Consider the following 18,732-nt stretch of genomic DNA (forward strand, 5'->3'; position numbering starts at 1 on the left):
TCTTTTTTTTTCTTTTCTTTCCTTCTTTTCATTTTTAGGTTGTTGTGGGTTTTTTTTCCCCTCTCCTTGGTGATGAGGTTTGTTCACCTGCTTGTTCCTTTAGAATCATAGAACGTTAGGGGCTGGAAAGGACCTCTGAAGATCATTCAGTCCAACCCCCCCGCCAAAGCAGGATCACCTAGGGCAGGTCACACAGGAACATGTCCAGACAGGTCTCAAAAGTCTCCAGAAAAGGAGACTCCACAACCTCTCTGGGCAGCCTATTCTAGGGCTTTGTCACCCTCACAGTAAAGAATTTTTTCCTCATGTTGAGGTGGAACTTCCTGTGTTCCATTATCTGTTGCCCCTTGTCCTATCTCAGGACAGCATTGAAAAGAGCCTAAAAACCATAACATTGAGTATTTGGCCTCAGGTAAAGAAAGTGAATGAAAATGAAAGATTATATGGTGGGTTCCCTTCCTTCCCCTGCCCCAGCCCCAGCAATAACCCAGGGTTGATAACACTTGAAACAAGGTGGACCAGCAATGTCTGTGAGTGCTTTCCTACATCAGCTACACTTACAGGAACGATGGAATGACTATGGAGATAGTGCTCTGGGGAAAAGCTTGGGAGCCCAAGTATGTACACTGCTGGGGCAGCTGCAAGAAGCATCACCTGTAGTGGAAGAGGTCTCTGTACATCGCGGGTATTTTGGTGGGGTCCACAGGCCTGGGTAAAAAGTGAGTGAATTTCTGGTGTCTCTTAGTCCTGTACCCTTCGCGGGGGGAGCCGTCCTTGTTCAGAGCCACGTAGTAATGGCGCTCCGAGTCAGGGTGCTTGTAGAGGGTCGAGGCATAGGTGTTGTACCAGTTCTCTTCAAACTGCTCGCGGAAAACACACTCCCGGGTCAGCTTCTTCTGTGTTGGGGCAATGGTGGCGGGGAAGAAAAAGACATTTGTGTCAAAAAGTATTAAAACATTACATCTTCTTCTCCATAGATCCATGGAATGATTTGGGTTAGAAGGGACCTTGAAGATCATCTAGTTCCAACCACCCTGGCATTGATAGAGACACCCCACTAGACCGGGTTGCTGAAGGCCTTATCCAACCTGGCCTTGAACACCTGCAGGAGGGGGTCATCCACAACCTCCCTGTTTCAGTGTCTCACCACTCTCACTGTAATTTACCCTTACTTTATTTTTCCAGCTACGTTCTCCCTTGAGGATGGAGACTGGATGCTGTTGGGTGAGAGCTGGAAACAGGCACAAGCCAAGACCCAAAGACCTCTGAAGTTGGAGGTGGAGACAAAAGGAGGAGGTGAGTGTGCATTTTGCGAAGGTGCCCCATGAAACAAACCAACCAACCCAGGGCCATAACAGAACTCTAAAGCTGACAGCTGAGTCACTGAGATTAGGGTGTGAGTTTGGAGCTTGGTGCCCACCTGCAGCTGTGTCCCTCCATAGCAGCCCCATACACAGGCACCACACATTCCCCAAAATTGTTCTTGTAGGTGAGAGGCAATCCCTGGAGAAGCAGTGGATAGCAAGCACCACTTTGGAAATTCAGGGTGCTGAGCAGCAGATGCTGTGCTGGGAATGAAAACATCCCTCAGGCAAAAGCATCTTCTGATTTGCCAGGGAGCTGTGATGTGAGGCCATACCAAGACCCCAGAGGTCTGGATGGCGAACAGCTTTGTCAGGGTGTCTAGCCCCAGGGAGGATTTACAATGATGATAGGTTATGTGATGAGCATGTGGCAGTCAATGGCCAGTCCATCCCTGATGGTACCACCATGTCACAGCCAGCCTTTCCCTCCAGCCCTCACAGCTACAAGCTGTTTGCTTCATGTCCCATGATGGCTTTTCAGCTCATGCCCATAGCTCCTTTCCTCTCCCTCCCATCTCCCCAGGGCCAGCTACAGTGAGGAGCCCAGCCATAGTGAGAGGATCACTGGGGCTGTCCCTCTACCCCAGGAGGACATGTGTGGGTGGCATTGCCACTGCTGTATCACAGAGGGACTCATCCCAGGGGAGACTGCCAGGGCGACATCTGCAGACCTAGAATGCTGCAGTATTGCAACCACTGACCCTGCCTTGCAAACAGTTTGGGTAGGGAAAGAGCCTCAGCCAGGGCACACAGAGTGCTCAGTGAATGTTCTTGCCCACACACCATGTTTTGTAGCATGATTCAGGAGCTCACCTATGCTCAGAACCTGTTTTGAGTGTTTTGCTGCTAATTAAATAAACCCCAAGGTGAGTTGTGAGCCTTTCATAAGCCTATGCCACATCTCTTACCATCTGAGTCCTGGGGAATGGGGAACAGGGGGTTTCTCTTCCTGGATCTGTCAATAAATACAGAGCATTCTTTCCTTCCCCTAAGGCAACATCTACATGGAGTATGTTAACAAATGCTGACCAGCTGAACTTGTGTGCTGCTGCTTTGCTCCAGATTACCTGCTCTTTGCTGGGCTGTTTGGAGGTACAGTGTTGGTATAAAATGAAACAGCTCTGTGGAGAAAGACCTTTGGGTCCTGGTGGACAACAAATTCACCATAAGCCAGCAATGTGCTATTGTGGCCAAGAAGGCAAATAGTCTCCTGGGGTGTATTCAGAAGAGTGTGACCAGCAGGTCAAGGGAGGTTCTTCTCCCCCTCTGCTCTGCCTTGTCAGGCCATACCTGGAGTACTGGGTTAAGTTTTGGGCTCCCCCGTTCAAGAGAGACAGGGAACCCCTAGAGACAGTCCAGGAAGAGGCTACAAAAATGCTGAGACTGAAGCCTCTCTGTGAGGAGAAGCAGCTGAGAGACGTGCTGCTGTTTAGCCAGAAGAGAAGCCTGAAAGGGGGTCTTCTCAATGCTCAGCAAGAACTAAAGGGCCGGGGGCAAGAGGATGGGGCCAGACTCTTCTCAGTGGTGCCCAGTGACAGGACAAGGGGCAACTGACACAAACTGGAACCCAGGAACTTCCATCTAAATATGAGGGGAAACGTCTTTGCTGTGAGGGAACCCTGGAGCAGGCTGCCCAGAGAGGTTGTGGAGTCTCCTTCACTGGAGAAATTCCAAACCAGCCTGGACATTGTGATCCTGGGCAACCTGCTGTGGGTGACCCTGCTTTAGCAGGGGAGTATAGGACTGGATGATCTCCAGAGGTCCCTTCCAACCTTCACTATCCTGGGGTTCTGTGTGATTTTGTGACGATGGGTGTGATTCTGGGGTGATTCTGCAAGGCGTCACTTATTCAGTGGGATGTCCCCACTGAGCCTGCAAGGTGCTGCCTGCCACTTTTGCTGCTCTCAGCATTAGCTGCGTGTCTGCCATCAATGGCACAAGGTTAGCAAGGCCAGGCAGAGGGGACTCCACGTGTCACTGTGGGGTTGGCCAGCTCTGGCTGTGTCAACACAGATCAGGCAAAACTGGCAGGGAGGAAAATAATAAACTTGCTGGAACTTTAAAAACACTGCTGTGCTGTCATCTCCTAAAATACTCGTGTAATGCTAATGCTGTCCTTGGGAGCTCCGTTATGGACCTTTAATTAAGAATTCTGTAGTGGCTTTTGATTTTGAAAAGCCATCATTGCACAACCCATGTAACCCAGATTTTGAAACTCCAGAGTTATTTGGGGACCTGGCTTATGACTTGTGCACAGCCTGAATCGGTGGTTTGTGTCCCTGCAGCCTCTGGTCAGTGTCCTGTCTGCTGTAGGGGATGAACAACAGCAAACTCCCATGATTGTGTCTTCACGTCAATTCTGTTTCCGGATAAAGTGTTACAAAATGTAATTTTTGTTTGTGTCTAACTTGTCACAGAAGCATTTTTTTCATGGGGCTGTTTAGCCTGGAGAAGAGAAGGCTGAGAGGGGAACTTACTAATGTCTGTAAATATCTGAAGGGTGTCAAAAAGAAGGGTCAAGTCTCTTTTCAGTGGTATCCTGTGACAGGACAAGGGGCAACAGGCACAAACTTGAACCCAGGAGGTTTCACTGGAACATGAGGAGAAACTTCTTTGCTGTGAAGGTATTTGAGCCCTGGAGCAGGCTGCCCACAAAGGTCACGGAATCTCCTCTGGAGGGATTTCAAACCCACTTCGACATTGTGATCCTGGGCAACCTGCTGTGGGTGACCCTGCTTCAGCAGTTCTAGATGATCTCCAGAGGTCCCTTCCAGCCCCTACCATGATTGTATGAACACAGGCCCCAGAATTTAATTAACCCATCATGAAACTGATGATTCATAGTCAGAGCTGCAGGGTTTGAAAGCAGAGAAAGGCACAGTCAGGCTGTGTCCTCCTTTTCAGCAGGCACAGTGAAAGCTGCGACTCCAGGAGCAGCCTGAGGCTTTGGCAGCAGAGGTGCTGCTGTGTGGGTGTAGGCTTCAGCCCTGATTTCGCAAGTGTGCTTTGAGATTTTTTGGTTTGGTTTTTTTTTGCATTTTATGGGATCCTGGTGATTAATAGTATCTTGCACATTTGTGATTTAACTGCTTTCTCCACCTTACCTTCTGTTTAGAGCAGATGTTACTATAGAAATTAAGTGGAAAAGAAAGTTAATCAGTTTGTGCTAGAATCTGATTATCTCCTATGACCATCAGTAACTGCACCTTAAATAGTAAAAGGGTCTGTCGCAGTCTGAGATAGGAATGGGAGAAGAAAAGATGATGGAAACTTGTGGGCTACTGTTACTGTTTGCTAAACAAAGGTGCTCCAGAGGCTTCTTGATACGTGAGTTTGAATTTCTGCACTATGAGATGGGTCTGAGTTGGTCAGAGGAAGATTGTGCCTTCCACTTGGGTTTGAAACTGGTTTATTTCATTTTCTTTTGTTTGAAATTTCTTTCTCAAAGGGGTTGCCAAGCCCTTGAAAAGGGCTGTCCAGGACAGTGGTGGAGTTCCCATTCCTGGAGGAGTTTCAAAACCACGGATATGCGGGATATGAGGGACATAGGTTAGAGTTGACCTACAAGTGCTGGGTTAATGGTTGGATCTGATGACCTTGTAAGTCTCTTCCAACCAAAATCATTCTGTAATTCTGTGGCTAGGAAGAGTTTATAGATATTCAGGAGTTTGTATGGACTGATAAACTAACAAGGAGTTTACACTTGGGTTTTGGCAAAACACAGAAAATTTTAGTCTGAAAAGGGCACTTACAAAAAATTATGAGCAACCTCCCTGAACTCCTTTTAGGAGCTGTAGAGTATGTTATAATGAAATAACAACTTCTGTTAGTGAAAATATATGTAACATAAATGTCAAATCTGCAGACAGGTACAGATCCTGGCCACATGGGTAATAGACCTGATGTGTTAAGCAATGAAAACACAAAAGCAGTCTCTCATTTCATGCTAAGTTTTCCCCCTGCCTTTAGCTGACCCTTGCCACTCTGTTTCCAAAAGGCAAATGCTTGATAAACCCCCCGACAGTTCCCCCAACCGCTGCCTGAGGGCTGCACACCACCATGGGCTCTCACCACATGAAAGTACGCTCCCTATTTCACGTATATCATTTATGGTATACCAACAGTGACATCATGGGTAGGATGCAGGCATGTGGCAGCTCACAGACTTTGGAAGCCTGTGACAGACACAGCTCATGACACCGATGAGGCCCCTGTGTTTCAGTGTATGTTACACAGTGATGTAATTGGCACAAGACCTTAAACTTACCGACCCATACAGCTCGCCTCTCTCGTTCATGCCGAGGTAGAGTCCTGAGTCCACCCCACGGATGCTCACCAGCCCAACTGCCAGGCTAATAAACTCCAAAATCCCTGAAATAGAAGTCCAAATCATAGAATCACAGAATTATTTTGGTTGGAAAAGACCTCTGTTATTAAGTCCAACCATCAACCTAAGACCACCTTGGCCATTAAACCATTAATGCTTTTCTCTGGCATTGCAGGTTTGACTTGCCCAGAAGGAATTAGCTTTGCTAATGAGAAAAGGCCTGCTAGGTTTTGGTGGTTTGAGTTTTGGTGGTTGTTTTTTTCTGAATTATCACCAAGACAGCAGGTGCAGAAACTTGTTCCTGGCCCCATGGGAATTTCAGAAAGCTATTAGCACACTGGGTTTTGTTCTTCATCAAAAGGGGAGTGATTTTTGTCACCACAGAGCTTCTGGTTTGAGATAACAGTCCCACATGCTTTGAAGTCATGAGTTCAAGAAAAATAAGTGAAAACTACCAGAAGAGATGTATGTGAGGGCTGTCTTCATCCTGGCATTCCACTGGGGTACTTGCTGCCCCAAAATATATACAAGCCTCAAGGATAAAATTACTGCAAAAGCACACAGGTAGAAATGCATCTTCCTCCATAGCCTTCAGAGCTGCTGGTTCTCCTGTCACCCCCTGCTATATTACTGCCAGCAACTCTCTCCTGCCCCGTGTGTCCTGCTGCCTGCCCCACCCTCAACCCGGCCTTTTCCTGGGTCAGCAGCATCTTGTCCTAGCCATCCCCAGCCCTCCAAGAGGAGCCTATGTGGGCTTCAGCCTACAACCATGGTGTCAGGTACTTTAAATAACAAGAGGCAGCCTCATTTCATATAATCACAGGTTGGTCTGGGTTGGAAGGGACCTTTAAAGGTCATCTAGTCCAATTCCCCTGCAGTCAGCAGAGATATCTGCAACTAGAGCAGGTTGCCCAGAGGCCCAAATGACCTGATCTGGAATGGTTCCAGGGATGGGGCATCTAGAACCTCTCTGGGCAACCTGGGCCAATACAAACAAGTTTTCCTCTGGCAAAGAAATTAGCAGGGTCTGCTGCTGCTTGCTGCACCCCCAGTGCTGCCAGCAAGGGGGATGACAGCAGTTTAGATGGAGGAAAGATTTGTAAGGGGGAACCCTTGGTGAAGCATGTAAAAACAAGCAGCCCCGAGCAGCCTGCAGGGGTGGTGGGTGCTCCATCCCTGGAGACATTCAAGGTCCAGCTGGACAGGGCTCTGAGCAGCCCTGATTTAGTTAGGGATGACTCTGCTCAGTGCAGGGTGGTTAGACTGGGTCATCTTTAAAGGTCCCTTCTAACCCAAAACATTCAATGACTTTAACATCATATCAGACTTCACAGGAAGTCCTCTTGAAGGCATTAGTGGGACTGGGTTAGGCTCTGGATGTCACACGCTCCCTAGCTAGAGGTCATGGGCACAGCTCACTGGCCTCTGTCCAGTACTGAATTAGCTGGGAGGTGGCAGCAGAGGAAGGAAGAGGGTTTTCCCCATCCCATCTGATGACTGGAGTAGACACATCCAGTGACAGGAGCACAAAGTTGCTCTAACCTTTAGTGTGGCTCTGGGTCTCTTTATATAGCTCCCAAAATGTCCAGTCCTGAGTGATTTCTGCTTTGATCAGGTTACCTCCTAAAGCTCCTCTTCAAAGTGTGCCCTAAGTCTAAAATCACCACATGACGAGTGCCACCTGAGCCAGTTGACTTCAGTGGCAGTCGAAGCGCCTGGTTAACCCTCAGCTTGGGGCATGTCTCTTCTGCTCAGCCAGGCGTGGGTGTGATAGCTCTCAGACGATAAGTGTATCACCACCTAAATATAGGACCATATATTAATAAATATTGTTCCCCTTGGCTCAACACAGACTCATGTTAGATGCTGGCTGCTAAGGTGGGTGCAAGAATTCATCTTCCTACCTTATATTGGACTTTTTGTCCTCATTTTGCCCTGCCTGTAGGCAGTCCCCCTCCCTGCAGCCAGCAGGTGCTTTGAAGAAGAGATGAAATAGGGACTTGGGAGCTGCAACTCCTCAACACAGGAAAGCAAAAGCAAACAACAGAAAACGTGCTTCATGGTCCAGTGCAGATGTCTTCCAGGCTGAAATATGCCCAGTTACAATGCCCTGGCCTAGGGATACATATAGGCTGCAGGGGGTTAGGATAGATGACCTTTAAAGGTCCCTTCCAACCCAAAACATTCTATGATTCTATATATTGCCTTCAGAAATGTCAGGAGCAGGGATGGCAGCCTTCCCAAACCAGGACCCTGCCTCTGCTCTGCTTGCTTCCCAATAGTTACTGTGGTTTCTTATCTGAAAAGAAGCATGAATGGGGAGGGAAGAGAGTTGAGGGATGGTCTTCTGCCTCTTCTATCCACCAGTTCTGACACTTGAAGGGAGTTACTGAGCTGTTGTGTGCTTCTGTTTTCCCATCTGCAGGACTGAAATCCTGACAGTCTGTTTGAAAATGGGGGAGTGAAAATGTCCAACAACTAGAGAGAGTGTAAAAAGTAATACAGGGGGAAAGGATACCCAGAAATGGAGGAGACTTTCCCAGACTGGAGACAAGTGGATGTTCAAGTGAAAAATATCTGGTAATTGGAAAGCAGTAGATCGACTGTCCTGTAAGTACACACACAGTCCTCAGCACCAGTGTATTTTTGGGTTTTATTTGTCTTCTGTCACCTCTGGGTAGCAGGAAAATGCTGCTGGTCCCGTTTAGAAACTGAGGGATGTCTCAGGAAGGGAAACCAAGAGCTTTCCTTAAGCATACCCACCAGCATGCTCTGTACATGGCACATAAACCCAGGTCTTCAGAGATGTGGTAAGGAGCAACCCACGAGCAGCCATTAGCATCCTTTTTCCCTAAGCGGTTGGGTGAGACACCCCTTATCTGATGCAGATTGGGTAATACTTGGGTTTGTAAACAAAATTTCTTCAAGGCCTGCCTGTGACAATCTCTTCTGACAACGTCCCTTGCAATATTCCCCTTTTCTGATCTCAGAAAGGCACTTAGAGATGTGCACAGAACACAACTGTGTTGAGACGGCATTAAGAATGTAACTTAAACCCAGAGAAGTCAGGAGACAGAGTGAAGGCTGAAAAAATGTGGGCGGGTATCCATCCTGTCCTTAACTCACTCCAATTGCTAGACAAAATTGCAGCTTCGTACATCTGATCTCCAGCAGCACAGGGAGTGGCCACTGGGGCCAGCTCTAGGATTTTTTTTTTCCAGTTGTAGCAGTGTATGTTTGTAGAACATGCTTCCCCCACACACACTTTTTTCTCTTTCCCTCAGGACCTGCCTCTTTTTTCCTGCTTTTATTAGTCATTCTGTTTGTTCCATGGGCCTTTCTAGGTAACACTTGGAGAGATTTGGTTAAGACTCCAACTGGTTTAATTTACCACCAAAGTAGTGAATAATTTCCAAAGCTTTGCTGTGGCTGGACCCGCCAACTCTTGCCTTACTTAAATCATCCCTCAAAGAACAATTCAGCTCCTCACACCTGTCTCTTCTTACATGACTATTCAGGAGCAGAGGTACAGAAACATCAGATGTTGTATTAATGGTTACAAACCCAAAGCTTCAGCTAAAAACCTCAACAACTGTTCAGCAACAGGTGCACTATAGTCTGAATGTCAAAATCTACAGCAAAACTTTCTCTTGAGATTTCACTGACTTCTCTAAGAGTTTGTGTTACAGATCCATCAGCAGGTTTGTGCTCCAGAAGAGCTTCAGTTGCTGCCTTTATTAGTCTGAGTACAAACTCAAGGGCTTTTGTCTCTCCACGCTTGCAGTTAAGAGTAGCAAAGTTGGTGTTACTTGCTTAATGCTGCTGTATACCAGACACAAGGCAGAAAAGGAGCAATTCCTCCTGGCAGAGATTTTCCTGGTGAATTTGTCTCAGTTCCATTCTCAGAATGATTCTCATAGGGGTGCTAATGCCAGTCCAAACCCCCTCCAGATTTTGATTCTCCTTTATTTTGTTGTACAGGAAAGTTCTTCGCACATGCAGCGAGAACAGAGGTATTTCCAAAAACACTTGATCCTTGGTGGGATGATTTAGAAGGAGCTTCCAGTTCACAGAGCAAATATGGGCACTCCTCTAGCATGAGAATGAGATTTCTTCCAGCAATCCTGGAGGGCTTCACCAAATTTTGTGTTAAGCCTCCTCTAGGAAAAATAAGCTATGCCTCATTGTTCTTGCATAAAACTGTATTTTTACAAGTATAAAATATCATATTCCAGAAGACAGGTGTGATTTAGGAACACCTCAGTTCTCAACAGATGAGAGGGAATAGTTACTGTGATTGTTCAGGCAAGTGTGATTGACAATGCTGCTACCTCCCTGCATCCTCTGGCCACATCTGCTGATATCATGGTACAGTAGAATCCCTCCCTTTAACCCTCACTGTTAGGACCCTGGTACTCAGTTCTGCATCACCAGGGCTTTGCCTCTTTGCACATCTGGTAGCTTTTGGGATGGCACCCACCATAGGAGGGTGCAGGTACTGTCCGTTTTTTCCTGAACCCCTTCCACTGTGAAGAGATTGAGATGCAAAGCTTGATTCTACTCTGCTGCAGCTAGATAGATGTCTCTGCTGCGGTGTCACAGCCAGCTATGGAGCACATTATCTGCTCATGGTATCAGGAAGCACCTTCCAGCCATGTGGGCTTGGTCGACTAAAGCACCATACTGGATTTCTAAGTATTTCCCCAGCTGCCCCTAGATTTTAACTGCTGCCCTGAAACCCTCCTTGAGCTCTGCAACTCTCCTCACGGTTTCATGCTTGCCCAGGACCACTCTGGCTGCCTCTTTCTGGGCAGAGTTACTGCTCTCCAACTGCTGCATGCAAGATTGAGGAATGCATTGATACATGACATCCTAATACGAACCATACCAGTAACACTGGAATTTAAATATTCATGGCTACTGAATGCAGATGGTGAATGCTGTGTGCCAACACATTATTGCTTTGAGTCTCTGCTGCAGTGAGGTTTAGTCCAACTTTATCTGCACATGAGGATTCCAGTCTAATCCTTTGGGGCTTTGTCTTGCAATTACAACAAATAACTATTTATTTTACACCGCCTCTGGGAAAACCCTGAAGCAGAAAACTATAATATTTTATATCTAAGTCTGGTCTAGTTTACGTAGCTGGATGCTGACTGCTAAAACACTTAGGGAATGCCAATGTTTCTATTTATTGAAGGCACTTTGTGACTTAAGCTTAAATGTGCAAAACCCATGAAAAGTTTCAGCCCATTTAATGTGTTTTTCCCAAGTTTGTTTGGAAACACACAGATTTTACTCAGTCTTTATAAAAAAATGGAACTGAGACAAACACTGCCATTTGGAACTGGCTGTTAACTTGCACAAAGATAAGTAAACTGAACTGATAGAAATACTACGTGGCAGATTGAACTAAACCCAAACAGATGCAATAGGTTTGTTTTCAGTTTCTTTTAATGTGGAAAGCCACTGTGTGCTGCAGCATATGAAAGGTGAAAAGATGCGTGTCTTTCAGAAGGTAATTGAAGAACACTTGCCCCACAAGCCTATTACTACCTGCCTCTGACCCGCGGGTTATGACTTTCTTGTTGATTTAGGCAGGGACATGCTATGCACGCACCTGGTGTTTATGGAAAGCTCAGTACAGAGATAAGCTTCTCCAGTTGTTCTAAAAACCTGCCTTACACCACCAAACAATAGCAGCAGGAGTGTTCCTGAGGTACCAGAAAGGAACAGTTGCAAACAAGTAAAGGCAAAAAAAATTCCTTTCACCGAGGAGTTAAATCACTTGAAAACTATAAAAAGTCTTCTGAGCACTTCTTGCAACGTGTTGACAACATAGCTGAGCTCACTGGCCTGGGACTTGTTGATAGCTTACACAGACACCTGCACTAGATGCTGAAGTAGCGGGAATTTTTCTGAGCTGTGCTCAAACTTACTGCACTTCTTTGCCTGTGGCTTGGGATGCATTTTTTGAAGATTACATATAGTCTCATTAGAGATCCCTGCTTTTGTGTGACATTGATACAGGTGCTGCAGTCTTCCAGCTGCATCACAGGCATGAAGGTAAATCCATGGTGCTCTGCCTATTGTTCCATCTTCTCCTTCCTTTTGGAGGTCCTCTAAGCGGTTTTCTCCGTTCAGCTTCCCCTTTCCTATCCCACGGCCTCCACAAACTGACCTCCACCCAGCCAACTGATTCCTGCCTGCTTTGGTGAGACACTCTTCTCATGAAATTCATGCAAGTAAAAGAAACCAGCTCTCACAAACATCTGCAGAAGCAAAAAGCCAAAAATACAAGGGGAAAAAACTCCCAAACCAAAACAACTGAAAAAGCAAGGAATTTCTTTTTCCAGCGTGCTCTGCTCTCTTTTGCCTCTGTCATGCTGACTTCAGGGGCATTTCTAAAGTTGCTTCCTCCTTTTTTTTTTTTCTCTTATAAAAACCCCCCACATCTTTTTGAATCTGAATTTTTTCCACCTCCACCACGTTTTCATGCACCTGCAGAAGGGCTGAGTGCCGGGAGAGTAGGAAATTGGACATAAAAACTCCTGCATTGCTAGGAAGTGAACGCATTTGTTTAGGAGTCTAATTATATCCTTCCCAGGATGATTTATATTAGCGGGGTAATTAATTCTGTACGCGGGGCACCTGCTCCCGGCACCGGCCTGGCCCCAGCACCGGCCTGGTCCGGCCGCCCCATTCCCGCCGCCCCCTTACCGAAGCGGCTGTGGTCCTGCCGGGTGCCCTGCACCGTGCCGTTGGGGAAAATCTCCAGGTGGAAGCCGGTGCGGCAGTAGAGCTGCCGCCGCCGGAGGATGCCCTTAAGGTGAGCGAAGTCGGTGGGGGAACCCCGCTGCAGCCGCCCCTCGATCTGTCCCAGGCGCTCGTTGAGGAAACCGGGAGAGTCAGCGAGGGGCAGCCCGGCGCCCAGCCCGGGGGGAAAGCCGTGCAGGTCGGGGTCCAGCGCGCCCAGGAAACCGCCCACCTCGGCCATGGGGGCCGCGGCCCGCGGGCGGGCGGGGAGCGGCGTGGAGCGGAGCGGCCCCTCAGAGCGCGGGCTGCGGCCGCCCGGTCCCGCGCTGCCGGCCCCGTCCCGGCCCCGCGCTCCCCGTGCCTCGCATAGCTGGATGTGTCCCGCGGTCGGATGCAAACTGCACTTTATATACGTACACACTCCCCTTACATTGACATATTGGATATTTAAATGCAAGCCACACCTCACTGGCATCCCCTTTGGCTATTGCCTTTTCTCCCCCCCCCCCCCCCCCCCCTTCTCTGATCCATTTGGCTTTTTTTTTTTTTTCTTTCCCCTTAAGAAAAAAAAAAGAAAGAAAACCCAGCTTCACTCCCTCTTTTATTACGAAAAAAAGGCAGGAAAAAGCTACACATCGCAGTGAGGCGTAACAGCTCTTGGCAGGTTCCCGCGAAGCGGCCGATGAAATCATGGAGCCCCCGCACGCACCTCGTAGCTCCGGCCCCGGCACCGCGGGCACCCTCTGGCCCTCTCCCGGTTCCCCCGCACCGCCTGTATCCTCCGTCCCCCACTGCTCCCTCTTTGCCGCGTGTTCCCCCTCTGCAGACCCGGCAAGACGCTGTTGGGTCGCGCCGGGTCAGTGCTGCCGCCGCCTGAGCGCCCGCCCGCGTCCCCGTTATCCTATTGCCCCCTGACCCCCAAAACGGACACAGTGGAGAAAAATAACACTTGAGAGAGGGGCTGGAGATGCGTTTTTCAGGTGAATGTGTAAAAATTGAAAGCGATCTTTTGTGAAAAGCGATCCCGCAAGCTTTACGGCCGGGTTTACAGGCGGCGGGAGGTGAAGGAGGGAGGGCGGGAGGTGAAGGAGGGAGGGCGGACGGGCGGCGCTGTCCTGCTCCGCCGCAGGCTCCCTCCCCACCTTCCCCATGCTGGAAACAGGTGTTTCCGCGCTTTCCCCCGGCCCGCCGACACCGTATCTGTAACGGCAGCTGCCCGGCCGCGCTGCAGACAGACGGAGTCAGGCTCGGGGAGACGGGCGGGGCGGGGACGGGGAGGAGGGGGACACACAGACAGACCCGCGAGGGAGGGAAAGGCGCGCGCCGCCGCCCTGCCCGCCAGGCGGCGCTGCTGCTCCCGCTGGCGTGAGGCGCAGGGGCTCGCGGCTGCGGCCGCCACTGTTTGGCCACGGAGCTGAGGAGGCCCCCGTGGGATGGGGAGTCGGACTGGGCCTTCATGGCCCTGAAGCAGAGTGTTGCCCACGCCAGAAAGAACGGCAGACAAACTGTCAGCAGGTCTCTTCCCTCAGCAAGCCTTCTCTCAAGCAAGGCTCTTCCTTCAGCAGGTCTTGCCACAGCAAGTTTCCCGTGGTGTGTGTTCCCCTCAGCAGGTCTCAGCCCTCAGAGACTCTCTCCCACAAGGGAGATTCTCACTCAGTGGGTCTCTTCCCTGTTTTTTTTTCCCTGTAAGAGTTGTGGCTGTAACGTATTTAATGTTCTGGAGCTAGTAAGATCTGCAGAAGTGTGTTTGTCATGTATAGCTACTGACTTCAGTAGCCTCTGGATATTCCACGTTATCCTTAAATCCAAGTCCATACAAGTGCTTTGAGGAACACTTAGGATACTGAAAAAGGTAACAGAGTTCAATTACATTACAGTGAAAACCAAGATAAAGTAAACCCCACAAACCTGCATGCTTAACTAACATGTACCAAAAGCTACGAAATCCCCTGTCTAAGCTGACATTCCTTGTTTAACTCTCATGATTATGGTCAGCTTTTGAAGTGTCTGCTATATATTTTATTGAGAAGTTGGGCAGGCTGGTACAACATGCTGTACTTGGCCACAAGATGCAGGAAAGTTAGCTTTCTCTTTTTTTTTTTTTTTTTTTTTTTTGTCTTTAATTTCCTGGTTTATTTATATTTTTACTAAGCTGAGGAAAAAGCAGAAAGATTTGTGTCCTGTATTGTTTGAAGAAAAAAAGGCACTCCTGTAAAAGAATAAACCTGTTTATTGATTATTTTTTATGCATTACATAGAATACATGAAAGTCATCACCAGTAATTTCTTAAAGGAGGGAGGGCACTTGTATACGATTTGTATCGCAGAACATAATGGGTCACAGAATTAATTTTCTGCTCTGCTTTGTTTCAGTTCCTGGAGTTCCCTCACGTTTCTTTGATTACAGCTTGAATTGCTGTGATGGTTTGTCTGCCTTTGGAACTGAATTGGTTACTGCCAAACTGCTCCACCTTTCAGTTTACTGAAGAATTAGCAGTGATATTTACACCTAGTTTGCTGAAACGGACGTTGCTGCCCCTTTCTCATACACTGCAGAGGTGTCTATTTTACCAAGGCAGTAAAAATACTAATGGCATTATTTTCAAAATAATTACTGTTCATGGAGAGGAGCCACATTTGGTATCTGCCTATAAAATCAAAGGAAGAGCAAGACTGGGGTCAAAGCAGTAAGTTAATTAGAAAAGATAAATAAATGCAGTGAGCAAATGTCGATAGTGCATATCCACTGTCTGGGGCAATTCCATTTGGTTAAAAAAAGAGCAAGACAGCTGAAAATATTTGAAGTAGCAATAGCCATGAATGAACAATCAGATGTGAAGAATATCTGAGGATAAAGAAACAGAGCCTTGAGCTTTAATAAATAATACTTCGGCTTCTTCAACACTTCCCAACTTGGGATCTCAAAACAATGTACACTGATGAATTAAGACTCACAGCCAAGATCACTCCCCCTCTCCTTTTTTGCAAGACAGTCACTTTTTCCACTAAGAACTGTTCTTCAAAGGATATTGGTGGCTTTCTGTATTTGTTTGGGATTTTGGATGTGTAGCAGCCCTGCTGGAGCAGTAGCTCTGAGCAAGCTTCTGTACATCCAGAAACCAGACACGTCCACTGTGCATGTGTGGGAGCCCTTCTGCCTTTTGTTGTGTGGTGACCATCTGTGCTGCACATGCAAGGAATGTCTGAGCTTTCTCAGCAGATAAATAGGGCAACTGCCTTTGTGAGGGGCTGAGTAAATAGATTTTCTTAAGGGGAGCAGAGGATGGTTTATTGGGTTTTATCTTGGATTGTTTTTACTTCAGCCAGTATTGTTATTATCTTCTGTAGTACCACTTCCAGGCCCTGGACCCTGTCTATGCTGCATACTGCGTTAAGAAGTGCGTCACAAACCTGAGTCCTTGACCTGAGGAATCTCACTGCTCTGGCTCGTGGAAGGATTTCTAATGGAAGGCAACATGAATGAGGGCAACAGAATTTCAGTAAGTGCAGAGAGGTACAGGTATGTTTTTATTTGGAATGGCTGGTAGAATGAAGGTAAGGGTCTAAAGATAAAGCTCCAGATTTGCCAAACTGGCTCTTGGGATCAGATGCCTAACTAAATGGTGTGATTTTCAAAAGAGGAAGTACCTACCTTTTCCAGTTACTGGAAACAAACGTGGATCTGCTGGCTTTAGTAATCCCAGTATGGATTAACAAGTAGGAAGCAGAATTGTTCTACCTCACCTCTGACTCACAAGATCTGTAGTCCTTAAGGGAACAAGTTATGGACAAGCAAATGAACATCAGAGCTTTGTTGCCCCTCATGTATGCAGTTTTGCCTTGGTCCTGTTCCATTTGGAAACTGCAGGTACTCATTCTCCCTGAAAGATTACACCTTTCCCTACTGTGGCTAAGTGCAGATTTCAGTCTTGGCTCAAATTGTGCATGCTCATTTCCAAGTACTGGATGCTGAATGAGGAATGGGGAAGGCTTCTTTAATGGGGTGAAGTGGTGCATAATGCAGTCGTCTCCATTTGTAACTATTTTTCTTGGGATTTGGGGTATAATTAAGGGACTACTGAGTCATTAGGACTTCAGTATTTGGCTAAGTGTACCAGAGAATATGTACCTGTGTCATTCTACCCCTCAGCAAATTACACGCCAGCATGTGGCTACTGATGGATGCACAGTTTTTTAAGGACTTTTTCACTCTGTTAAAGGGAAGCCTTTGTGACTTCAAATTCTGTCCTAGACTTAGAGCAAGACTGGAAGTTGTAATCTGGAGTTTAAAGCACCAGTGCAGCATTGCCACATTTTACAAACTTGATAAGTGGTTACTTCAGTGATTCTTAAGCTAAGAAGCTCTCAGTACTAGAATGTAAATCATTGTGTGGCTTACTGTTGAAATTTGCAGCTCATTCTTTCTACTGGATTTGTCTCGTGCTATAGTTGGGTAATAAAAAAGAAACTTAACTCCTCTCTGGAAAGCATAGACTCAGAACATACCTAAGGGAACACAAAAGCCAGTTCTAGTCCAACTCAAATGAAAAATGCTGTAATTTATTATGTTACTTTCCTAAGGATGGCTTTGTAACTACAGCAGCACTTTACAGAACTGTGACCATGGAGGGTATGTGTTTCTATCTGGTATGTGTTTGTATCTGCATCAGTTTATGTTAGTTAAATGTAACAGAGTCACAGTTAAGGTCTGTCTAGCCCCATATCCTGCCTCTTGATAATGGCTAATAACTTGTGAATGGAAAACAGGACAAGTATAGAGTGATACTTCCTTTGGTAAACCCTCCCAGCTCCCAGTGGTTTCTGGTTTAGAGACCTTCCTGAGCTGGAGACTGCAGCTGTATCATTGTTTTGGATATTCCTTGATGGACCATTTTCCATAAAATTATCTATTTTTTTTTTAAACCTACTTGTGTTTTTGGCTGCCATAACACCCCATGGCAGTGAGTTCCACAACATCATTAGGTATTGTGTGAACATGAACTTCCTTCTGTTTGCTTTTGAACCCACTTGCTGCCTGCCAGTTTGAGTTGGTGCCTTATTTTTACTGTTAAGACTACTTTAAAATAATCATTGGTGTTTACCTTTCCCATGCTGTAACAGCTTGTCTAGAATTAAAGTATTATTCTCTTTGTTTTCCAGATTGAAAGGATCTGGCTTGCTTAAGTTTTCTCTGTGCTGGGGCTTTCCAACATCTCTTGCACAGCTTTGGTTCACTGCTGTTCTTCCTCTTTCGGTAGCTTTGTATTTCCACGGTTAAGGGCACTGAGCTCAATGTTGAAGAGATGGACATACAAATGATTTATACAGAGGAATAATGCTTTCTTCTCGTTTTTCTCCTCAAAATACCTAACAGGATGTTTTTTCCAAACTGCTGTCCCTGTGCTGATCATTTCTGCTTGTCCAGAATTTCTTTTGTGACAGGTAATAGTTGATGTAAAGCATGGTGGGAACAGCTTTTTCCTCATACATAATTTTTCATTTATGACTTGTAATTAAATTGAATATTTTAACACCCACTCACCAAATACGTTTTAGGTTTCATTTTTGGGAATGGCTTTGTATCATCAGTCACCAACCTACAGCATTTCCAGATCGTTTATGGGATATGAAACAGTCACATCACAGGCGCTGAATGTCTGTTTCTCTTGGTTGTGATCTTTTCTCCAGTTCTGTCACTTATTCTCACTTTCATTCATCTTGCAGTAAGGCTCATTTATGAGCTAGATTTAGAATCATGGAATCATTTTTAGGTTGGAAAAGACCCCCAAGATTATCAACTCCCACCAATTTCACACCATATTTCTACTATAGTTAATAGTTTGGCAATTTCCCGTGTGGAGATTTTAGTTAATCCTCATATCATTTTGGTATCTTCATCTGTGCTGCTCCCTTAATTCATTCTCCTTGAAAAAGTGATGGAGGTTTTCTGTATTAAGTATAGATATGAAGATTCAAGAATGTTTCTTGCTCTCTCTTTATCACCTGTGAGTGTATTTTAAATACCTCAGTCAACCCTTAGTTCTGTGAACTGTTCAGACACAGATTACACATTGGAACAAAGTTTTGGATTTTTCCATGGACAAGCTGCTTTGGGATTTTTGGCCCAGTAGCTGAAATTCTTCTTGTCTGTCTTTAAGGATGCTGACACTGGTTCTCTCGCTAAGAGCTAAAACTGAAATATATTAGTGTGAGGTGGACTTAGGAAGTCTGAGATCAAAGAAGTAGACGAGTAGATGGAACATCCTAAAATAAAGAACATTTTCC

General features: G+C 46.5%; 1 protein-coding gene across 1 annotated transcript; it reads right to left on the reverse strand.

Moving 5' to 3' along the window:
* Nucleotides 1–650: 650 nt before the first annotated feature.
* On the reverse strand, nucleotides 651–12,688 carry FGF16 (fibroblast growth factor 16). Its single transcript, XM_054388677.1, has 3 exons — nucleotides 12,412–12,688; nucleotides 5,632–5,735; nucleotides 651–896 (listed from the first exon to the last, which is right to left on the reverse strand). Exons 1-3 carry the CDS (start codon nucleotides 12,686–12,688, stop codon nucleotides 651–653), a joined length of 627 nt encoding a protein of 208 aa, XP_054244652.1.
* Nucleotides 12,689–18,732: the final 6,044 nt, after the last annotated feature.

This window comes from Indicator indicator, chromosome 17 (assembly GCF_027791375.1).
Source record: "Indicator indicator isolate 239-I01 chromosome 17, UM_Iind_1.1, whole genome shotgun sequence".
Lineage (NCBI taxonomy): Eukaryota > Metazoa > Chordata > Aves > Piciformes > Indicatoridae > Indicator > Indicator indicator.